Source organism: Pimephales promelas, chromosome 14 (assembly GCF_988280905.1).
Source record: "Pimephales promelas chromosome 14, fPimPro1.hap1.1, whole genome shotgun sequence".
Classification (NCBI taxonomy): domain Eukaryota; kingdom Metazoa; phylum Chordata; class Actinopteri; order Cypriniformes; family Leuciscidae; genus Pimephales; species Pimephales promelas.
Genome location: NC_142782.1, coordinates 2,352,027 through 2,372,108, shown reverse-complemented (window position 1 = coordinate 2,372,108; position 20,082 = coordinate 2,352,027). Strand labels below are relative to the sequence as shown.

Below are 20,082 nucleotides of genomic sequence, written 5' to 3'. Positions count from 1 at the left end.
AGATCTGTGTTCAACAAAGAGTTGCGACCCTTACACGTATTGTTTATCAAGATAATCTTTATAAGATAATCCAAAATTTATACATTTTGAAGCCTATATAGTTTTTTTTAAAAACACAAGCAGACAAAAGTTTAAAAAACAAAGTTTTTTTTTTGCTAAATCGTACATATTTTTCATACACGTACATTTCGTACATTTTCGTACACATATCGTACATGTTTTTTTTTTGCTAAATCGTACATATTTTTCGTACACGTACATTTCGTACATTTTCGTACACATATCGTACACGTTTTTTTTGTGCTAAATCGTACATATTTTACGAATTAGCCAATTCGTATGAATTCGTACGAATGACCTACCCCTGACCCCGCCCCTAAACATAACCGTCCCGTGGGTTTAGACAAATCGTACAAATTCGTACGACTGAGGTCGTATGAATTAGTACAAATTAGCCACTTTTGAATCACTCGTACGAATTGGTCGTGAGATAGCGTAGGAACATTGCTTTAATGAAGAATGGAAGATATTAAATATATAAGACAAAAAGGGAAGATGCCGAATATAACGTGAGACTGACCTCTGGTTCTGATTGATGAGCTCGCTGATCTTGCGGTTCTGTTCCTCTATGCGTGAGCTTTTCTCAAACACCTCTTTCTTCAGACACTCGTTCTCCTGGAGGAATGAGAGATGGGTTCAGAGAGTAAAACGAACCCATTGATTGGGTTCGTTTTCGTGAACCCAAAACGATTGACCAATCACTGCAAGTTACCTGTATGATTCTCTGAATGTTGTGCATGATCATGGCCGTTTCCATCGACACGTTCGATAAGCCCAACGAAACGCTGCCTTGCTTTTGTAGGTCATCGATCTGAAAAAGTAGAGCGTTCTCGAAAGCTTGTTCAAGCGTCAAATTTTCGTTACTTAAATTTCTGCTAATTATGAACCAACCTTTGAGGACAAGTGGTCCATTTTGTCTGCCACTTTTCCAACAGCCAATCGGATTTCAGTGTTGTGTTGTCGAGCCTCTGTCATCAAGAAGGATGTGACATCACTAGTTCCTTAAAGAGACAGGCGTCATTTAAAATCCCAACCTTAGTATTGACATCCGAAGCTGATAAACTACAAATAAATGCAATGTTTTGTGTGTAAGTGTTGTACAGGTAGGTTTCTGTAGTGATCTTTACCTTGGTAAGGCACGGTCTGCGTGGGGTACATCTGGCTCACAGGCTGCAGAGAGTATTAACAGATTTAATATATGGATCATAACTAAATATATGAGCAATAATATTCTTAGAAAACACCAACAATAATAACAATTTATGTTATCAATCTTGTTATTGAAGTTCTTACTGATCAGTCCCTCCGCGATCGTAGAATTTAGAGTACAATCAAGGCAGACTGCATTTTTTGTCATATTTCTAAAATGTAATTTTCAGCAAAAAACATTAACCTGAGAGAGGAAAAAGCAATATGGGTTAATAAAAGTCCATAATTCAGAGCCGTGGTATTGCAGTGAACTCCAGTAGACGCGTTTCCGCTACCCTTCAAATTGCGAATTGAAAATACGCACAATGGAAACACGTCAATTTCACGAAAACTCCCGTTTATTGCGAAAAAGTTTTTATGCTCGCATGAGGTGGTTTTACAGGCGATTCGAAAAAAGAATATTTCGTTTTTGTTGAAAAATAAACAGGTTTTGTGCATTTAAAGTCACATGACTTACACAAGACGCTGTGTGAGAATACGAGACAGTTCTTGATTAAATTTATAAAAGAATTAGAGAAATACTGGATTCTAAACAACAAAGAAATGCCGCAATCAAGACCTCCAAGCAGAAATGAGGAGGAACACAGAGAAATAATAAACTACTAATGGTAATATACTAATGTATATTAGTCCTCATAATGCCTTAATCACCATTAGATTTAATACATTTTACTAGATAGAGACTTTTTCAATATTTCGTGTGTGCGTGTAATCAATAGCTATGTTTCCATCCACATGTTTTTTATGTGAATTGTGGGATATTGCTATAAAAAAAAAAATGCTGGATGGAAACAGCAAGAAACGTGTTTGTAAAAACACATTTACTGAGCAACATAAACCTCATGTGACTTTGCCTTAGCAGAGGCTGTGATTGGATAACTGGACTAACCAGCGGACCAATCACATCGCAGCATCTCAAATGTTGGTTTAATGTTTCCAACCGCCAGATATTTTATGCCAATTCCCCAGGAAGTGACGATTTTGTTCTCTTGAACACATGAGACGGAAACGCTGCATTATTCACAAATGCTTCATGCGATATTCCAATTTTGAACGCAAATTAAATTCACAGCTTTAAATGAAAATACTATTATATATTACTACAACATTACAACAATAGACAGTAGGTTTAGCTGAAAACGGTATCGTGTAAACGGCCTCTTTTTTGCATTTTCAACAAAGCAGAATTGTGAGTATTTATTAAATTGTACTCTTACTGTCACTAATGCTAATTACAGGACATTGGGATTATTGCTGGGTTTTCAATGCCAAGCAACACAAAAAAGAGCAGCAAACGTCACTGTAATATTTCGGAAAAAATCTGCAGCAAATTCAGTAATTTTAAATAGCATTGATTAGGGCTGTCAAACGATTAATCGCGATTAATCGCATCCAAAATAAAAGTTTGTGTTTACATTATACATGTGTGTGAACTGTGTATAATTATTTTGTATATATATAAATACACACACGCATATATATATTTAGGAAATATTTGCTTGTATATATATATATATAATTTTTTCTATACAGAAATATTTTATATATAAATAACACATCTTTCTAAAATATATATATACATGTGTGTGTGTGTTTATAAATACAAAATAATTATAGACAGTTCACACACACATATATTATGTAAACACAAACTTTTATTTTGGATGCGATTAATCGCGATTAATCGTTTCACAGCCCTAGCATTAATAATAGTCAAGGAAATGTTGGATACTTAAACTGCAGCTACTATTTCGGTTGTTTATACTACTGTTATGTATTTATTTTATTTTTCTCAGTATTTGTTGTATTTTATCCCATTTTATTAATGTATCTATCAAAGTCCCATAGTGCAATGGGGTGGGTGTGGGAAGCGGGAAGGTTCGAGGGGCAATAGTAGAAATATTCTGTATGCGTTCTCAAAAATAAAAAAATAAACTCCGGTAAAGCCCTGGTGGGACTGACTGATGAAGTTACACAGCATTAGTGAATTCCCGACCTGAAAGGCGTGCACGACTCCCGGCATCATGGGCTGAGGATTGGCTGTCGCCATCGTAACGGGTAAAAGGGCCGAGGCTGGAACGGAAAGAGCACATAAGACAGTGTAACAGCACATAACTGTGGGCACTAACCACTGGTCTTCATAAGAGTATGACGTGTTACCCTGCACTGACGGCGGGGGGGCGGAGGTGAGGTGCACGGGCTGTGGTGACGGAGCACTGTTGCGATCCCTGCGTCTCGACACACTCGGGTCCTACAGCAGGAACAGGATCATCTGTAAACCTTTGCATATGTTCTCTCACATTTATATATCGTTATTAACCTTCATCCTTCCCTCGGAGCGCTTTGGAGCTCATCGCACCCGGAAAATATTTTGTTTCAAAAATTGAGTGTTCATCGGAGGGCTCCTAGACCCCAGGACTTTTGTCGCACTTGAACCACGAATACACAAAAACTAAGTTAATGGATTCGTGGAGTTTTGTGATTGAAATTGAAAAAAAAAAAAAGAAATCACAAACTAAATCAATTTGACCCCCTTAGGAATGAATGTGTGGAATGGTTCAATACACAAATAAAAATGCTTAAAATTCAAACTAAAAATGCTAAACCTAAACCAAAACATTATTTCATAATGTCTACGTGTGTATCTGAACGCTGACGAACTGACTTTAGGACCCAGCGGAAACACCTCGTTCCTCCATATAGAGCTATAAACCTATCGAGTGGCAAGAGTCATGAAATATCAAGTTATTTATTTATTTTTTTTCCACAAGAGGTCGGCAAAGTTTGGAAGCTTGTTTCTGCCACTGAAAAATAAAAAAGATAATTGCGACTTTTTATCTCACAGTTTACATCTCACAACTCTTGACTTTATTTTTTAGAATTACGAGATATAAAGTCAGAATTGTGTGATATAAAGTCAGAATTGCGAGATATAAAGTCAGAATTGAGAGATATAAAGTCAGAATTACGAGATATAAAGTCAGAATTGCGAGATTTAAAGTCAGAATTGAGATATAGTCAGAATTGAGAGATATAAAGTCAGAATTGAGAGATTTAAAGTCAGAATTGAGATATAAAGTCAGAATTGTGTGATATAAAGTCAGAATTGAGAGATTTAAAGTCAGAATTGAGATATAAAGTCAGAATTGAGAGATATAAAGTCAGAATTGAGAGATATAAAGTCAGAATTGAGAGATTTAAAGTCAGAATTGAGATATAAAGTCAGAATTGTGTGATATAAAGTCAGAATTGCGAGATATAAATTCAGAATTGCGAGATTTAAAGTCAGAATTGAGATATAAAGTCAGAATTGAGATATAAAGTCAGAATTGTGAGATATAAAGTCAGAATTGCGAGATATAGTCAGAATTGTGTGATATAAAGTCAGAATTGCGAGATATAAAGTCAGAACTGCGAGATTTAAAGTCAGAATTGAGAGATATAAAGTCAGAATTGCGAGATATAAATTCAGAATTGCGAGATATAAATTCAGAATTGCGAGATATAAATTCAGAATTGAGAGATATAAAGTCAGAATTGTGAGATATAAAGTCAGAATTGCGAGATATAAATTCAGAATTGCGAGATTTAAAGTCAGAATTGTGAGATATAAAGTCAGAATTGTGAGATGTAAAGTCAGAATTGTGAGATATAAAGTCAGAATTGTGAGATATAAAGTCGCAATTGCGTGTCATAAAGTCAGAAAAGCATGATATTAAGTTGAAATTGCGAGTTGTAAAGTCAGAATTGCAAGATATAAAGTCGCAATTGCGTGTTATAAAGTCAGAAATGCATGATATTAAGTTGAAAATGCGTGTTGTAAAGTCGCAATTGCGAGATATAAACTATTCTGAGGGGGAAAAAAGTTAGTCTTTTTTTTCCCCTTAGAATTGGCCTGATGACTCGCAATTGCGAGTTTATACCTTACAATTCTGAGAAAAGATGTCAGAATTTCGAGATATAAAGTCGCAATTGTGTTTTAAAGTCAGAATTGTGAGATGTAAACTCACAATTTTGAGAAGAAAAGTCAGAATTCTGTCTTTTTTTTTCTCACAATTGCGACTTTATTTCTCAGAATTGTGACTGTATCACAATTCTGACTTCATATCTCGCAATTGTGAGATAAAAAGTCGCAATTATTTATTTATTTATTTTTATTCAGAGGCGGAAACAAGCATCCATAGCAAAGACACCCAAAGTAAGATATTTTGAGCTGAATTAAAAGGGTTATGCATGAAATTTTCAATTAAGGTTGAAAGAATGTGAGGAATATGCTTAAATTACTATTTATTTATTATTTATCTATTCATTTAAAGCTAAATTAAATTTAAAAAATGCATTATAAAATAGAAAAAAAATCGAAAAAAAATTAAATAAAATAAGCTTCATGGACAAAAAATATATAATTTTAGGGCTTCGGGTCATTTTGACCCGCGAGGGAAGGATTTTGTTACAGAGCGTGAGGGAAGGATGAAGGTTAAGATATTTTTCGTTTGCCACTGTGTCTGAATAGAAGACGGTGTAAAAGCATTATAATGAAACGCTCAGTCTTGCCTCGAGTTCGGAGTCGCTGGAGTCCGGCTGTGAGGGAGAGGAAGATGAGCCCGCGATGAAGGGCAGCATCGGCTGGCCCATTTTGGCCATGCGTGAGATCAGTTTAGCTTTAGTGGCATCAGGATTCTGAAGACATTACAAAACACGTCAGAAAACACACAAAGATAGGTTTATTATTAGAGATGCATTAATATTCAAATTCTACTCGACAATTCTTTTCTGATTACCTATAAAAAAAAAGTCTATACAAATTAATTTCAACCTAAACAACAAAACTGACAACTATGAACTATGGATATTCATTCGGAGATTTGCTAAATTATATATTTAACAGTGTTAATAAATGATAAGTGTAATATTAAAAATTAACTTACACTACAACTCCAAAATTTAGGGTTGGTAATATTTTAAAATGTTTTTTAGTCTCTTATGTGCACAAAGATTGCATTTATTTGATCCAAAATAGAGTACAAGAGCAATATTGTGAAATATTAAATTAAAATAGCTGTTTTCTATGTGAATATATAGTAACATGTCATTTATTCCCGTGATCAAAGCTGAATTTTCAGCATCGTTACATCACATGATCATTCAGAAATCATTCTAATTTTATTCAAGTATTAATAATTGGATAAAGTATGTATCCAATATTGACTTGTTTTATATTGTGCATACCTATATATTATATATTTTGCTATTTTATTGAAAGGGGGGAGATTGTACGCTTGTTGTACGCTTGATAAGAACTTGAAATTCCCATATGAAGACTTCAAGCTCAATGTGTCTTGTGCACTAACCACTAAACCCCAGCTCCAGCTATGCTAAACTAAATCTGTGATACACCTGACAGGAAGCAAACTTACACTCAGCTGTTCACTGAGGGAGTTTGATTTTGCTCGAAGAGGCGGTTCACTGAAAACAAAGAAGAAACACAGATTGAAAATTAAATATTATAAAATATTATTCAATATTAAATATTAAATATATTTTCATTATATTAAATATAATAAATAGTATTAAATATTATAAACATTAAATATTATAAATATTTCATTAATTTATTTATACAGCCAAAAAAAAAAAAAAAACGTAATGTTGACCATTTTATTTGAAATATGATTTTTTAAAACAAATTAATGCATGCTTGCTCAATAAAAGTATTTCCTCTGTAAAAAAATAAAAAATAACCAAAACTTTTGAACAATAGTGTCTAATGATAGATGGTCAAAAATATAAAAATAGGAAAAATCAGCTTGAACAATTAAAAATACAGTACATGTCCAAAATTGTGTCCAATGATGTCCAATATTGACTTGATTGATATCTACACGTTTTTTTTTTTGTCTTTTGCCATTTTATTAAAAGGCGAGAAGAATCTGTAAATATTGCATTTGACATGAACTGATGTAGTAATGCTGCACAATCACATAATGAAAATTACATTAACAAAAAGCAACACACAATAACTGATCTATTTAGAGCCTCTTGTCAATTAAGTACATGTAATTTGAGGTTTCGTTTAAAATACCCTAAAGAAGGAGCCAGTCTGAGATGTGGGTTCTTCTCACCTCGGTTTGCTGGTTTGTGGAGCAGGACCGAGGGACTGGTTCGGCTCAGAGGAGCCCAGACTCTCAACACTGGGAGCAGGAGACGCCGAATCTCTCGAGTTTCCATCCTTTGCAAACTTAACCTGGACACGCATCAAGAGAGAACATGTATGAAGAGAGCAGGCCTTTGCATATTTCTACAATGCTGCAAAGTCTGTTCTCTATTTCAGTGTTTATGAACTCCCTAAACGCCTCCATTGTATCTTGAGTTTCTTCCGGGAACGAACACATCACAATATTCCTCATTATAATAATTCATGCGCAGAATAAAGGGGCGGGGCCTGGTTGAGTTAGTCAGTAGTGTGTTAAACTGGTGGTTACAAGAGGTAAAACGATATAAATACGCTCGTTTCGTGTCTTAGGCCATCAATGTGTACTTACATTTACGAGTCATTAAATCATGTTTAATTTGGACTTCTCTGTGCATGCTCTTTGAGGTGGTGACCATAGACCTCCATTATATGACTGACAGACAAGAACGGTTTGACCTAAAAATGTCAAAATTGAAAATGCTGTCGAAACAAAGACACCTACATCTTGGATGCCCTTGAGGTAAGATAAAACATACCAAAAATTAATTTCAAAGTGATCTATATCCCTTTAAGCAGCGAGTTACGTCGTTGTACGAGAAACACAGTCCTGAGCTGAGTTACTGACAGACTGGGAAGAGAGGTGCTGTAACAATGGAGATTAATGTGGTTTTTGAACAATCAAGCATGAAAACATGTTCTAGTAGAGTCCCAAAACAATCAAAAATCTTTGAAAAGTGGCAGAATAGGTCCTCTTTAAGACATTGGGACACATCATACAAACCTGAATCATCTTAAAAATAACTTAACCCTCAGGTGCTCTTCGTTTCGGAGTCACACTTGTTATCTTCCCGGTCAAAAGTGACCGGACACCTAAAAATTTAATTTCCTCCATCCCAGTAAAACCAATGCAATTTATTTTTGTTCTATAATATTTATTCTTTGTAATTTAGTATTTTGAGACAATTTGATTGAATTTATTAATATTTATGCAATATTTATGGTCTATTTTTGCCATGGAAAAATATATATTTTTTTCTATAAATATATATTATTATTTTTTCAAAAAATTATTAATGCAGTATTTTAGTTTAATATAGAGTCTAGACCTTCAGAAAAAAAAATATTATTTGAAGAAAATTAGCACCATCTGGTTACAGTATAGAGAAAAAGCGTAGAATCATGGTGTAACCACTAGATGGCATGTACAGCTCTCTATGGAGAAGCATGTGAATTCCCCAGATGTTTATGAACACATTTTTTTTTTTTTTTGGTGGATTTGCATATATAGTTGAAACAATCTCAAAAACGATTTTTTATTAAAAAAATGAAAACAATAAATAAAAATTTGTGAATTTTTGTGTTTTTGTCAATTTCCCATTCATTTCCTATGGGGGTCATTTTTGACCAAAGACCACAAGTGTGACTATTTTTTTAAGACCACTTAGCATGCTCAGATCATGATCTCATTTTTTTTGTGTGTTCACATACATAATGCCATAGAAGTCACCAAGTTTCGTAACATTCTGATGAAGCTGTGATTTTTAAAAATTCAAAACAGAAATTTTTTCGGTCAGAAATGACCGAAGAGCACCTGAGGGTTAATCAAACATGATAAAGTAAGTGTGAGAATGGCGTACCCGACGGATCTCCGCTTCGAAGACTAGCGTGCTATCCGGTGGCACGCGGTTGGCAACGCCCTGTGATCCGTACGCGAGACCGGGAGGAATCACCATCAGTCGCCTTCCACCTTTCCGCATGCTCAACATGCCCTCCTCCCAACCCTGAGACGAGAGAACCGCTTCAGACTGCCGTATGAGTGACAATCACACGTTAGAGACAACGTCCCTCTCACCTTAACCACCTTCCCAGCCCCGAGCTTCAGTCGCAGCAGTTTGTCTTTATTCAGATTTGAGTCAAACATCTGGAGGAGAGGAAAATATGCAGAAAGAATTTGGGTGACAAAAAAAAATGATCAACGGATAAAGTATTATTTTTTTTAAAGAAATGAATAGTATTATTTTGCAAGGACACATTACATTGATCAGAAGTGACAGCAATTCATCATGTAAAATATTTCTCTTTCAAAGTTATGCTTTTTTTTACTTTCTATTCATAAAAAAAAAATCATGAAATAATTAATGGTGTTTACAATGATAATAATCAGAAATATTCATAATCAGAAATGATTTCTGAGGGATCATATGACACTGAAGGCTGGAGTAATGATGCTGAAAATTCAGCTATATCACAGGAATAAATTACATATTCAAACAAAATTATTATTTTAAATATTGTAATAATATTTCATAATTTTACTGTATTTTTGATCAAACAAATAAAACCTTTGCAAGCATACAAGCCTCTTTTTTTTATGTACCCCGTACCAAACTTAAGCTAGTTTTCCTCTAATTCTCATTCAAACCATGTTTACATTAACCAAAATATTAATCATATTTAGGTCATATTACAATTATGTTTCGAATGTAGTACACTTATGTAAGCGGTGTTCACACTACAGACGACAAAGCGACACGATACCATTCATTTCAATGGGGAGCGGGCGATTTCCGGCGACGGAAATCGACGATGTCTGGCGACACGACAAAGTTGAGATCGGTTTAACTTTATGCAAATGAAGAGCGAAATTATCCGCAAAAGTTTTTTTTAAAGTGAACTACTCCTTTAAAGGAGTGGTTCACTTTTCAAAAAACTTTTGCTGATAATTTACTCACCCCCATGACATCCAAGATGTCCATGTCTTTCTTTCTTCAGTCGAAAAGAAATTAAGGTTTTTGATAAAAACATTCCAGGATTTTCTCCATATAATGGACTTCAATGGGAACCAAACGGTTCAAGGTCCAAATGACACTTTCAGTGCAAACTGTAAACTGTTCAAAGGGCTTTAAACGATTCCAGACGAAGAATAAGGGTCTTAACGATCGCTTATTTAATAAATAAAAAACAAAGTTTAAGTTTTATAAGCTCAAATGCTCGCCTTGCTCTGTTCTGTGATGCATGTTCGTGACTCTCTTGTTCGAACTCGTTCATCAAAATGATCGAATCATTTTCCGAGTCATTTGGTTCATTCAACAAACGAAACGAACGAATTGACTCAGAAAAAGATTCGTTCATTCTGATGAACGAGTTCGAACAGGAGAGTCACGAACCTGCATCACCGTACAGAGCAAGGCGAACATTTGAGCTTATAAAACTTAAACTTAGTTTTTTTGTTTTTCAAATGAGCGATCGTTTCGCTTGATAAGACCCTTATTCATCGTCTGGAATCGTTTAAAGCCCTTTGAACAGTTTGCAGTTTGTACTGAAACTGTCTTTTGGACCTTGAACCGTTTGGTTCCCATTGAAGACCATTATATGGAGAAAAATGCTGGAATGTTTTCATCAAAAACCTTAATTTTTTTTCGACTGAAGAAAGAATAACGTTTTTTCAAAAGTGAACTACTCCTTCAATAACACCGCTTTACCTGTCCGATGGTGTGGTTTTGCAGCAGCCAGCCGGTGTAGGCCACTTCCAACGAGTCTCCGTTCTCCACAGCCTGGCCCTCGCCGAGAAGAAGATCCTGGGTCAGGACAGAGTCTAGCGGGCCGCCGCAGTTCACTTTAGCGAGACAAACCTGAAACAATGACATTGCTTTGTAAAAAATACCAGTTGACGAAGAACCCATAAAACACAAACCTAAAAACAAAATTAAAGGCATTTATAATGTAACACAAGATTCCATTTCAAATAAATGCTGTTCTTTTGAACTTTCTATTCATCAAAGAATCCAGAAAAATTCAATGCATGAAGGTTTCCACACAGATATGAACTGTTTCCAACATTGATAATGGTCATAAATGTTTGTTGAAATCCTCAAATCGTCATATTAGAATGATTTCTGAATTTCTCTTTGTTATATAACATTGGACTGAATTATGTATTGGTAATACATAGACAGTTTAAACAAATTTGGGAAAAGGTTTTTTGTTTTTTTTTTAGAAAATTTCCACCTTTAATAAAGCCACATTTAAAAAATAGCCTCACTTAGAAATGCCTTATTACAATCCATCAAGCCGAACCCATAAAACACAAACCTCTTTAGAAAAGTCTGTGGCTGCTTTCTCCGATTCAAACATCAGTGACCAGTTCTGTCTCTGGTCATCATAAAACGTGCAGTAGTTACTGGGCTGGACCTGAAAGTGAAGGAGATCATTACAAACAACGTCCGGGAAGCAAACATGTTGTTAATGACGTGAATAAGAGCTCACAGTGAGGATGAAGCCTCTGTGGATCCTGGCGGCCGTCACCGGTTTCTGTTGACTGACGTACAGCAGGATCTTGTACTAAAGAAGAGTTCAGACGTTTGTGTGCGTTACGTATAAACGTCCTCATTTAAGACTCAGTGCAAAAAAAGTGATCATTCGAACCTCTTTAGTTGTGTGATTTCCGAGGACCGCAGCTCCCAGCTTGCCTTGCTTCACATACTGGCCGTTAACACTAAACACACAAAAACAGTGATCCCTGCATTACATCAGTCTGCAAACTAAATCCCAGACAATCAGCACTCTTTATATGTAAATTCTAGCATGTACTTTGCTTTGGATATCTGGTTTACAGATCTGTATATATATCTGTTTCATCCCCTACTCTTTACACTTAAAATTAATCTGTTAACTAGGATATCACCTCCCCTTTCTGAGATCTGAAGTTAAAGACTATGGTGCATTCATGTGCTATTTCCACTTGTGAACTGGTATTTGCCAGTGTGTTGCATCCAAGTGCTTTTGTTGTCGTAATGTGGTAAAAAGATGGAGATCCAGACCTGTTATTTAGCTAAAACTATTTTAGATTGCTTAAAGAAGTAGTTCACTTTTAAAAAAAACTTTTGCTGATAATTTACTCACCCCCATGTCATCCAAGATGTCCATGTCTTTCTTTCTTCAGTCGAAAAGAAATTAAGGTTTTTGATGAAAACATTCCAGGATTTTCTCCATATAATGGACTTCAATGGGGTCCAAACGGTTCAAGGTCCAAATGAGAGTTTCAGTGCAAACTGCAAACTGTTCAAAGGGCTTTAAACGATTCCAGACGATGAATAAGGGTCTTATCAAGCGAAATGAGCGTTCATTTAATAAATGAATAACAAAGTTGAAGTTTTATAAGCTCAAATGTTTTAAGTTTTATTTGCTCTGTTCTGTGATGCGCGTTCGTGACTCTCCTGTTTGAACTCGTGAACGAATCTTTTTCCGAGTCATTTGGTTCATTCAACGAACGAAACGAACGGATTCACTCTTAATTTTAAAGAACGAGTTCGAACAGGAGAGTCACGAACGCGCATCACAGAACAGAGCAAGGCGAGCATTTGAGCTTATAAAATTTAAACTTTGTTATTTATTTTTTAAATGAGTGATCGTTTCGCTTGATAAGAGCCTTATTCATCGTCTGGAAACGTTTAAAGCCCTTTGAACAGTTTGCAGTTTGCACTGAAACTCTCATTTGGACCTTGAACCGTTTGGTCCCCATTGAAGTCCATTATATGGAGAAAAATGCTGGAATGTTTTCATCAAAAACCTTAATTTCTTTTCCACTGCAGAAAGAAAGACATGAACATCTTGGATGACATGGGGGTATCAGCAAAAGTTTTTTTTAAAAGTGAACTACTCCTTTAAGTCATCTGCTACAGCTAGAAGATGATTTATCAAAACTCAAACGGTAAATAATATGCTGTATATTTTCTAGATCATGCATTTTATCAAAAAGCCCTTATTGTTTTGTATTGCTCGTGTATTGTATTGCATGTATTGCATTTTACTAAAAAAGCCCTTCTAGGGACTAATGTTGTAAATTAGCTTTGGCTAAAAACATTGATACATACATCAGATCACTGTCAAAGTGTATCTATGTTATCTGTATCTGTCCCTATCTAAATAAACTATAATCAATCAATCAATAGTACATATTTTTACCATTCGCGACTGTCGCGTTGCTCTCCGCCATTTTGAAAAGGTCAAAGGTCATCTCATCATCTCGGCAACTCGCGCATCAAAATATTCGACGAGCTTCCCAGTGGAAAATACCACATGAGGGGGTGTTCATGTGCATTTCCACGTCAGCTTTTGGTATTTACCATAATTACCATATCACGCACCAATAGTTCACCTAAAAATGAAAATTTTGTCATCATTAACTCATCCTCATGTCATTCCAAACCGTAAAACTCACACTTTCCAATGAAGATATAAGTGAAATCTAAGAGATTGACAGAACACGCAACTACCACTTTGACACTTCAAAAAGTTAGTAAAGAGATTGTAAAACTAATCCGTAGATAGAGCGGTTTAGTCCACATTTCCTGAGCTTTTATTCACATGTAAACATTGATCAGCAAACATAAACAGCCCACTTAATGCACGAGAACAAACCTCGTGCTGAAGCTCAAATGCACTTCTGTTGACCAGAACTGATGTGTGACTTAATGAATGTGTGAATAAAAGCCTAAATTAAATTTGTTCATAACATAAAGCGATCCCCGTCTCTTCAAAAAAACATGGCTCGATTAATATGGATACAACATCTTTACTCACTTTTTAAAGAGTCAAAAGTTGTAGTTGCGTAGCTGTCAATGGAGGGACAGAAAACTTTCAGATTTCATTCAAAGGTCTTCATTTGCGTTTCAAAGACGAACGAAAACCTTACGGGTTTGGAACGACGTGTGGGGGAGTAAATGATTGCAGAGTTCATTTTTGAGAGAACTATCCCTTTAAATGGATGTAATTCAAGGTCTCTTTTAAAAACATTCATTGTTGCAAAAGTGAAAGCACCTAAAAAAGTTAAAAAGTATTAAAAGATTACTGTCAAGTAAATGTTTTAATTTTATACAAAATGATTTAGCCTCTAAAATACCCACTAAATCGAACCGAGTTGGGTTCCAAATTTGATATGTTGAAATGACAAAAAATAAACCCGCTATAACGTTTTAAAGTACTGTTTTCATGCAATTTCAAAACGGTTTGCAGAGGATGCATTTTGAGTGTTTATTTAGGTATCTTATTTAGGTATAAAAGGGCAATAAAAAAGCATTGACAGTTAACTAACACTTAACAGGCTAAATAACAAATATACATAATATATGTATATATGAAGAGTTCAGATGCAAAAGCCTCTAAATGCCATTTGAAATTTTCTTCTTTAATGATGATTTTTATCAAACTTGTATATTTAAGTTCAGTAATTTCACTTAAATAACAATTAATAGGTAATTATCATTGCCATTTAAGTGAAATCACTGAACTTAAATATACAAGCTTGATAAAAATTATCATTATAGAAGAAAATTTCAAATGGCACTTAGAGGCTTTTGCATCTGAACTCTTCATATATATATATATATATATACAAAATAATTGTTCAACTTACTATCTGTAGGCATGTACTGCAGTTGCAAAGAGAACAGCAGGAGGATTCTGGGAAGGGGCTGACTTTTGGTTTGGGGGTCCTGTAAAAACATGTCAGAAAAATCTGCATTAAAGCAATAGCATCATACTTTTTTCCCCTCATACAGTCCAATTATGGGGAAATTAAACACGTTTTTGCCACTTTTGCACAGCGCAAACATCATTGTCTTAACAAATCCAGTTTAACGGGCACAGGACTGAAATTGTGTTTAAGTCAGTTACATTCACCGCTCCTATGTAAATTAGGCTCGTTGTAAATTGTGCTTTATTCATAAAAAAGCCCAGCGTCATCATCACCAAATGAATCCTGGCATTAAATGAATGTAGTCTAGTCTAAAAAGAGTTTGCGGTTCATTAATATTGAATTAAGAATTAAGAACATCATTGTGCCAATATTGAATTAAGAATATCAGTTCTCCCCCCCAAAAAAACAATAAACATTTGATCCCTCATGATACGACTCGGTTCCTGCAGTCTTACCGGAGTTGGCCGAGCTCTTGCGGGGCTGTTTGGGAGCCGTGTACTGGAAAGACTCATTTCCCTTGCTTGCAGTCTGATCCAGTCCAAAGAGAGACGCTAACTTTGCTCTGAAATCACAAAAAAGCAGCAAGTAAATCCACTATTACACTTCTCCACTTGTGCGAGATCACATGAGTCTCCGAACGATGCTCAATTCTCTAAATAAACCTGATCTAATTTTGCTTTTGAATGGTTTTTGATTCAACTTTAACATCAATGAACACCTGCTTGATATCATCAGTACGGTAACACACACACACACACACACACACAGACCCATGGATCTCTCTCCACTTGTAGTCATTGTCCTGCTGTCGTGCCATGCTCAGCTAGGCCACCAATTGTGATAATTTCCTCACATGTGCGTGTGAGCTTCGAGACACTTTTCCAGTCGCATGTAATAGGAGATCTCTTTCATTCAACAACCACACAGGAGCTCCTCGTGACTGTGGCGGCCCGTTCCGATCCGGGACGGCATGTGAGCGGCATTAACTCTCTGACTTTACTCTCCACAATCCTCCTAACTGCTTCATATTCTCCAGTGGAATACTTCACTCTGATTGGTCAATGGCGCCATCCAGTGGTGTGTTATTAACATAACAGAAACACAGGCTAATCAAGGTCAGCGACGCTATACGCTTGCTACTAGGAATCGTGGAAGTTTTGCGTTTGGTGAGCTCCTAAAATATTAAAACTCAGTCGAATCAATATTATGAGTAGTTTTTTTTAATGATGTCATCCAGTATCGCGGACTTTCACACACAAGCGCTCTGCTGCCATCGTGTGACTATTGTTTTGTACACTGTTGGATTTATTTACCATGCTACATATGACATGATCTATACATATATGTTCTGTGTGTTTGTTCTATTATTTATATATATATAATATGTTGATGCTTTAGCAACATTGTGTTACACAGTCATGCTAACAAAGCTATATTGAATTGAATTGAATTGGATTATGAGATCCAAACCTATATCTGAAATCAATATCTCTTTTCTCCATAATTATTCATGTGGAGAAATGCTGTGTAATAAGTGTTATGACTGTGTAGCGTATCTATTAAATGTTCGTCTAGTTTGAACTCGCCGCTGAAACTGCTCTCTCTGCGGAAGCTTTGCGTTTAAAGAGCTGATAAAATAATATTTTTCAACTCGCATCAATATTTTGTGTCTAATTATTTACTTATGTGGCCATATCCGTGTAATAAACGGATAATGTACATCCAGACGGCTGTCATCTCAGAATAAACCCCTTCAGGTGTGTGTGTGTTATCTCAGAATAAAAATTGTAAAATTGTATTTAAAAAAATTATTAATGTTGTCCTAGAATGTTTTTTTTTTTATTATTTTATAATGTTTCCTGGGTTGCCCTTATAATGTTAGTATGTTTTTTAGATCAAAAATAGTCATAATTTCTATATAAAAGGCATTTTTCCTAGCCTGATTTTAGCCTCTGCTTTGAACGCTCTGTTTGAAGGGGCGTGTCTGCTAGCCGGCCTCTGCTGTGATTGGCTGACATGCTTGCATATGAAATAGCTATGTCAGTGTTGTAGTACTCGAGACTCGGACTCGTCACGGACTCGGTCTCGAGACCATATTTTAATGGTCTTGGTCTTGTCATGGACTCGTGTGCATTTGGACTCGGAATTGACTCGTACTCGAACATTTTTTTTTTTAGGACTCGGACTTATTCCCGAGTCCACTCGAGTTCAATTAAAAATATTTATCATGATTATTAATGTATGTTAATAAAATATTTCTTTAAATTGATTTACACGCCCAGTGATTGGTGATTTTCTAGTGCGCAACTGCGCATGACAAATTGTAATAAAATTACTTTTAACACCATCTACTATGTGGCCTTTTTACCCTAAACTGATCATATTTTTTAAACTCTAAGTAAATTCAGTAAAAAAAAAAAAAAAAAAGGATTTCTCTAAGTAAATAAAAGTAAATTAGGTAATCAACCCTCACTGGTCTCGACTCGGACTCGACTCTCTCTGGTCTCAGTGTCGACTCGGACTCGAGTGAGGTGGTCTCGACTACAACACTGAGCTATGTATTACATGTGAAACTCTCTTAAATAAACGTTTTTACTATTACAGCTATCGAAATTAACAAATCGGGAGATGTTTTTGAAGTATTTAGATCTATTCCCATCACATAACAGCAGTCAGAGGACAGTCTGTCGATCGCAAGGATTGAGATCTTATCATTGCAACGCAGTTTCTGCACTCTCTAATTCAGTCTGTGTTATGTGGAGAATCGCCTGTTTTTCAAAAACGAGATTTAAGTAAGAAGGGCAAAACAATGGTGTTTGAGACTCACTGTATGTCATGTCCATGTACTGAACTCTTGTTATTTAACCATGCCAAAATTAATTCAATTTCACATTCTAGGGCACCTTTAAATCTAATATTTATTAAGACACTTAAAAGGTTTGAAACTGAAAGGGGGTCATGAGCGCTGTGGGGAAATGTATAAATAATAAAAAAGACTAAAATTAAAAAGTAAAAATATAAACTATACAAACTTATTGAAACAAACAAATGATTAAATACATTATACATCTAACTGTACAGTAGTTTAATGAGGAGATTTTTTATGTAGCTTGAAAGAAGATATTATAAATATTAAAAATATTTTGACATTTCCACAGTATAAACTGTCTTTAGGCTATACAAGACCACATATAGGTGCCATTTAAATCCCCTCACATGGGAAGCGTCATATTAAAACCCTGATTTAAAGCAACACTCTGAATGTCTAGCATTAAATAAACCAAAGTTACTTCTGAGAAAACTAGCAGATGTGCAAATGCAAATGTTCTGATATTTTGCTGTATAATGCAATCCCACTGAAACAATAAGGGTGGTTTAATGCTTTATGGTGTTTAGTGATGTTTTTGGGTCCACTAGTGGTCCTTCAGTGGGCTGTGAGATTTGGGGGTTCACAATATAACCTATATAACTTCATAAGCTGAGATGATTTTAGTGAAGCTGAACTTCCCAAACCGAGAGTTAGCCTACCTTCAGCATGACAGTTAACAGATCAGATCAGACATCATGTGATCAAGGAACTCATGCCAGAACAAAGTAACATTCAAGTGATGAATGTTTAAGTAGTTGCTCGTTGTTTTATTAACACAACTAACGGTTCACTAGTCTGTTAATGTACTTTAGTCGCCCAAAAAGTTCCTGTCATCCATAAGAAAGCTGCAATATATTTGCTATATTAATAGCCAATGAGTGACACTTCACTTTCGGTTTCTATTGCACCGTTGTTTCCCGTTGTCCGGTCTAAACATCTAAATAAGCTTTATTTAGATAAATAAGGTGACTTGTGTTTCCCTGGAGACTTTCGCCTGCATGATTGTGTCTTTGTCCGTCAGGAATTCACTCACCCTCCAGTGGGAGACAGAAAGTCTCCGTCCTCGTCGTCTGTTGCAAACATGCCTGTGGCTGATCTTCACACCGCGCGTCGCTAACGCTACTTATGTTACAGATATGAAGTAATGATCGCCTGCATGCGGTGAGTAAATATTAACATATAAAAATCCTTTCCAAGTCGCTTCCTGGTTCTGCTGATGTCAGCTGACCCGCCACATGATCACGCGCGCTTACGTCACTCAGCACTTCTACTTACTCAAATCAAAGTTGTTGTAACCCCCTGGCAAGGGTAATATTAATGTTGTATGCTTTGTATACTTTGTATACTGTTGTTTTCATTTGCAATAAAAAAAAAATAATAAAAAAAATTTAAAAAAAATCAAAGTTGTTGTTTTTTGTTAATCTGGACTGACAATTAATTTCAATAGATAAATAAGGTTTCTTTATATTATTTTTCTTGGTAACTTTTGAACCATAACATGTTTATTGTCTGAAAGTTTACATGTTTTTTTTGTGTGTTTTACGTTTGTTAAAATAGTTACACACACACACACACACACACACACACACACACACACACACACACACACACACACACACACACACACACACACACACACACAAAGGAACTCTGAAGTGAAAAAAATATAAATAAATAAATATAAATAAATAAATATAATAGAATTAATCTGGACTGAAATACCGAGCGACTATGGAGTATTGTTGTATTATGTTATGATAATGATGATAATTGTTGTTAATGTTTGTTTGTTTGTTTGTTTGTTTTTCTTCTTCAAGCATTACAAAAAAGTTTTTATTTTATTTATTGGATTGTGTGTTTTTTGTATTTTTTTTCTCTAAAAAAATATATCTTTATATACCCGTTAAATGTTAAAAACTCGAATTAAAAAACAGCGCAAAAAAAGCTAATTTGGAAAATCTAAAATAATCAGTGAATAGGCTAATAGGCTATAATATTATAATTTATAATAAAATTATAATATATAAACAATTTTATGATTTATGTTTGTATAATATCCATGTAGGCCTATTTGTAATAATTGTACTTTAATTATCATTTATGTTGTAATATTTTATCTTATTATTTATATTTTCATGAGAAATTACCATGTTTGATTGGCGGAAATCTGCGTACGTCATAATGGATGAACCTGAGCGAATCTTCTTAATTTGTATTACAGCTTGTATTAAGTTTGGTTTTCATATCAAATACCATAGTATATTTAAGTAATTT

General features: G+C 35.1%; 1 protein-coding gene across 2 annotated transcripts in view; it reads right to left on the bottom strand.

Annotated features, from left to right (window-relative positions):
* Positions 1 to 19,051, bottom strand: part of fkbp15b (FKBP prolyl isomerase family member 15b) — a 37,567-nt gene extending 18,516 nt beyond the window's left edge. Inside the window, exons 1-18 of one of the 2 annotated variants that reach the window (XM_039674639.2) lie at positions 18,842 to 19,051; positions 15,395 to 15,501; positions 14,877 to 14,955; positions 11,888 to 11,957; positions 11,729 to 11,803; positions 11,555 to 11,653; positions 10,945 to 11,094; positions 9,315 to 9,383; positions 9,100 to 9,243; positions 7,392 to 7,513; positions 6,687 to 6,735; positions 5,824 to 5,949; positions 3,430 to 3,520; positions 3,266 to 3,342; positions 1,188 to 1,230; positions 952 to 1,061; positions 773 to 871; positions 581 to 675 (exon numbers count right to left, since the gene is read on the bottom strand). In XM_039674639.2, coding sequence (XP_039530573.2) covers positions 581 to 675; positions 773 to 871; positions 952 to 1,061; positions 1,188 to 1,230; positions 3,266 to 3,342; positions 3,430 to 3,520; positions 5,824 to 5,949; positions 6,687 to 6,735; positions 7,392 to 7,513; positions 9,100 to 9,243; positions 9,315 to 9,383; positions 10,945 to 11,094; positions 11,555 to 11,653; positions 11,729 to 11,803; positions 11,888 to 11,957; positions 14,877 to 14,955; positions 15,395 to 15,501; positions 18,842 to 18,891 — 1,655 coding nt within the window. In that variant the 5' untranslated portion in view covers positions 18,892 to 19,051. The remainder of the gene's footprint in view (positions 1 to 580; positions 676 to 772; positions 872 to 951; positions 1,062 to 1,187; positions 1,231 to 3,265; positions 3,343 to 3,429; positions 3,521 to 5,823; positions 5,950 to 6,686; positions 6,736 to 7,391; positions 7,514 to 9,099; positions 9,244 to 9,314; positions 9,384 to 10,944; positions 11,095 to 11,554; positions 11,654 to 11,728; positions 11,804 to 11,887; positions 11,958 to 14,876; positions 14,956 to 15,394; positions 15,502 to 18,841) is intronic. The other variant, XM_089119264.1, reaches the window with a different exon arrangement.
* Between the last annotated feature and the right edge of the window lie 1,031 nt (positions 19,052 to 20,082).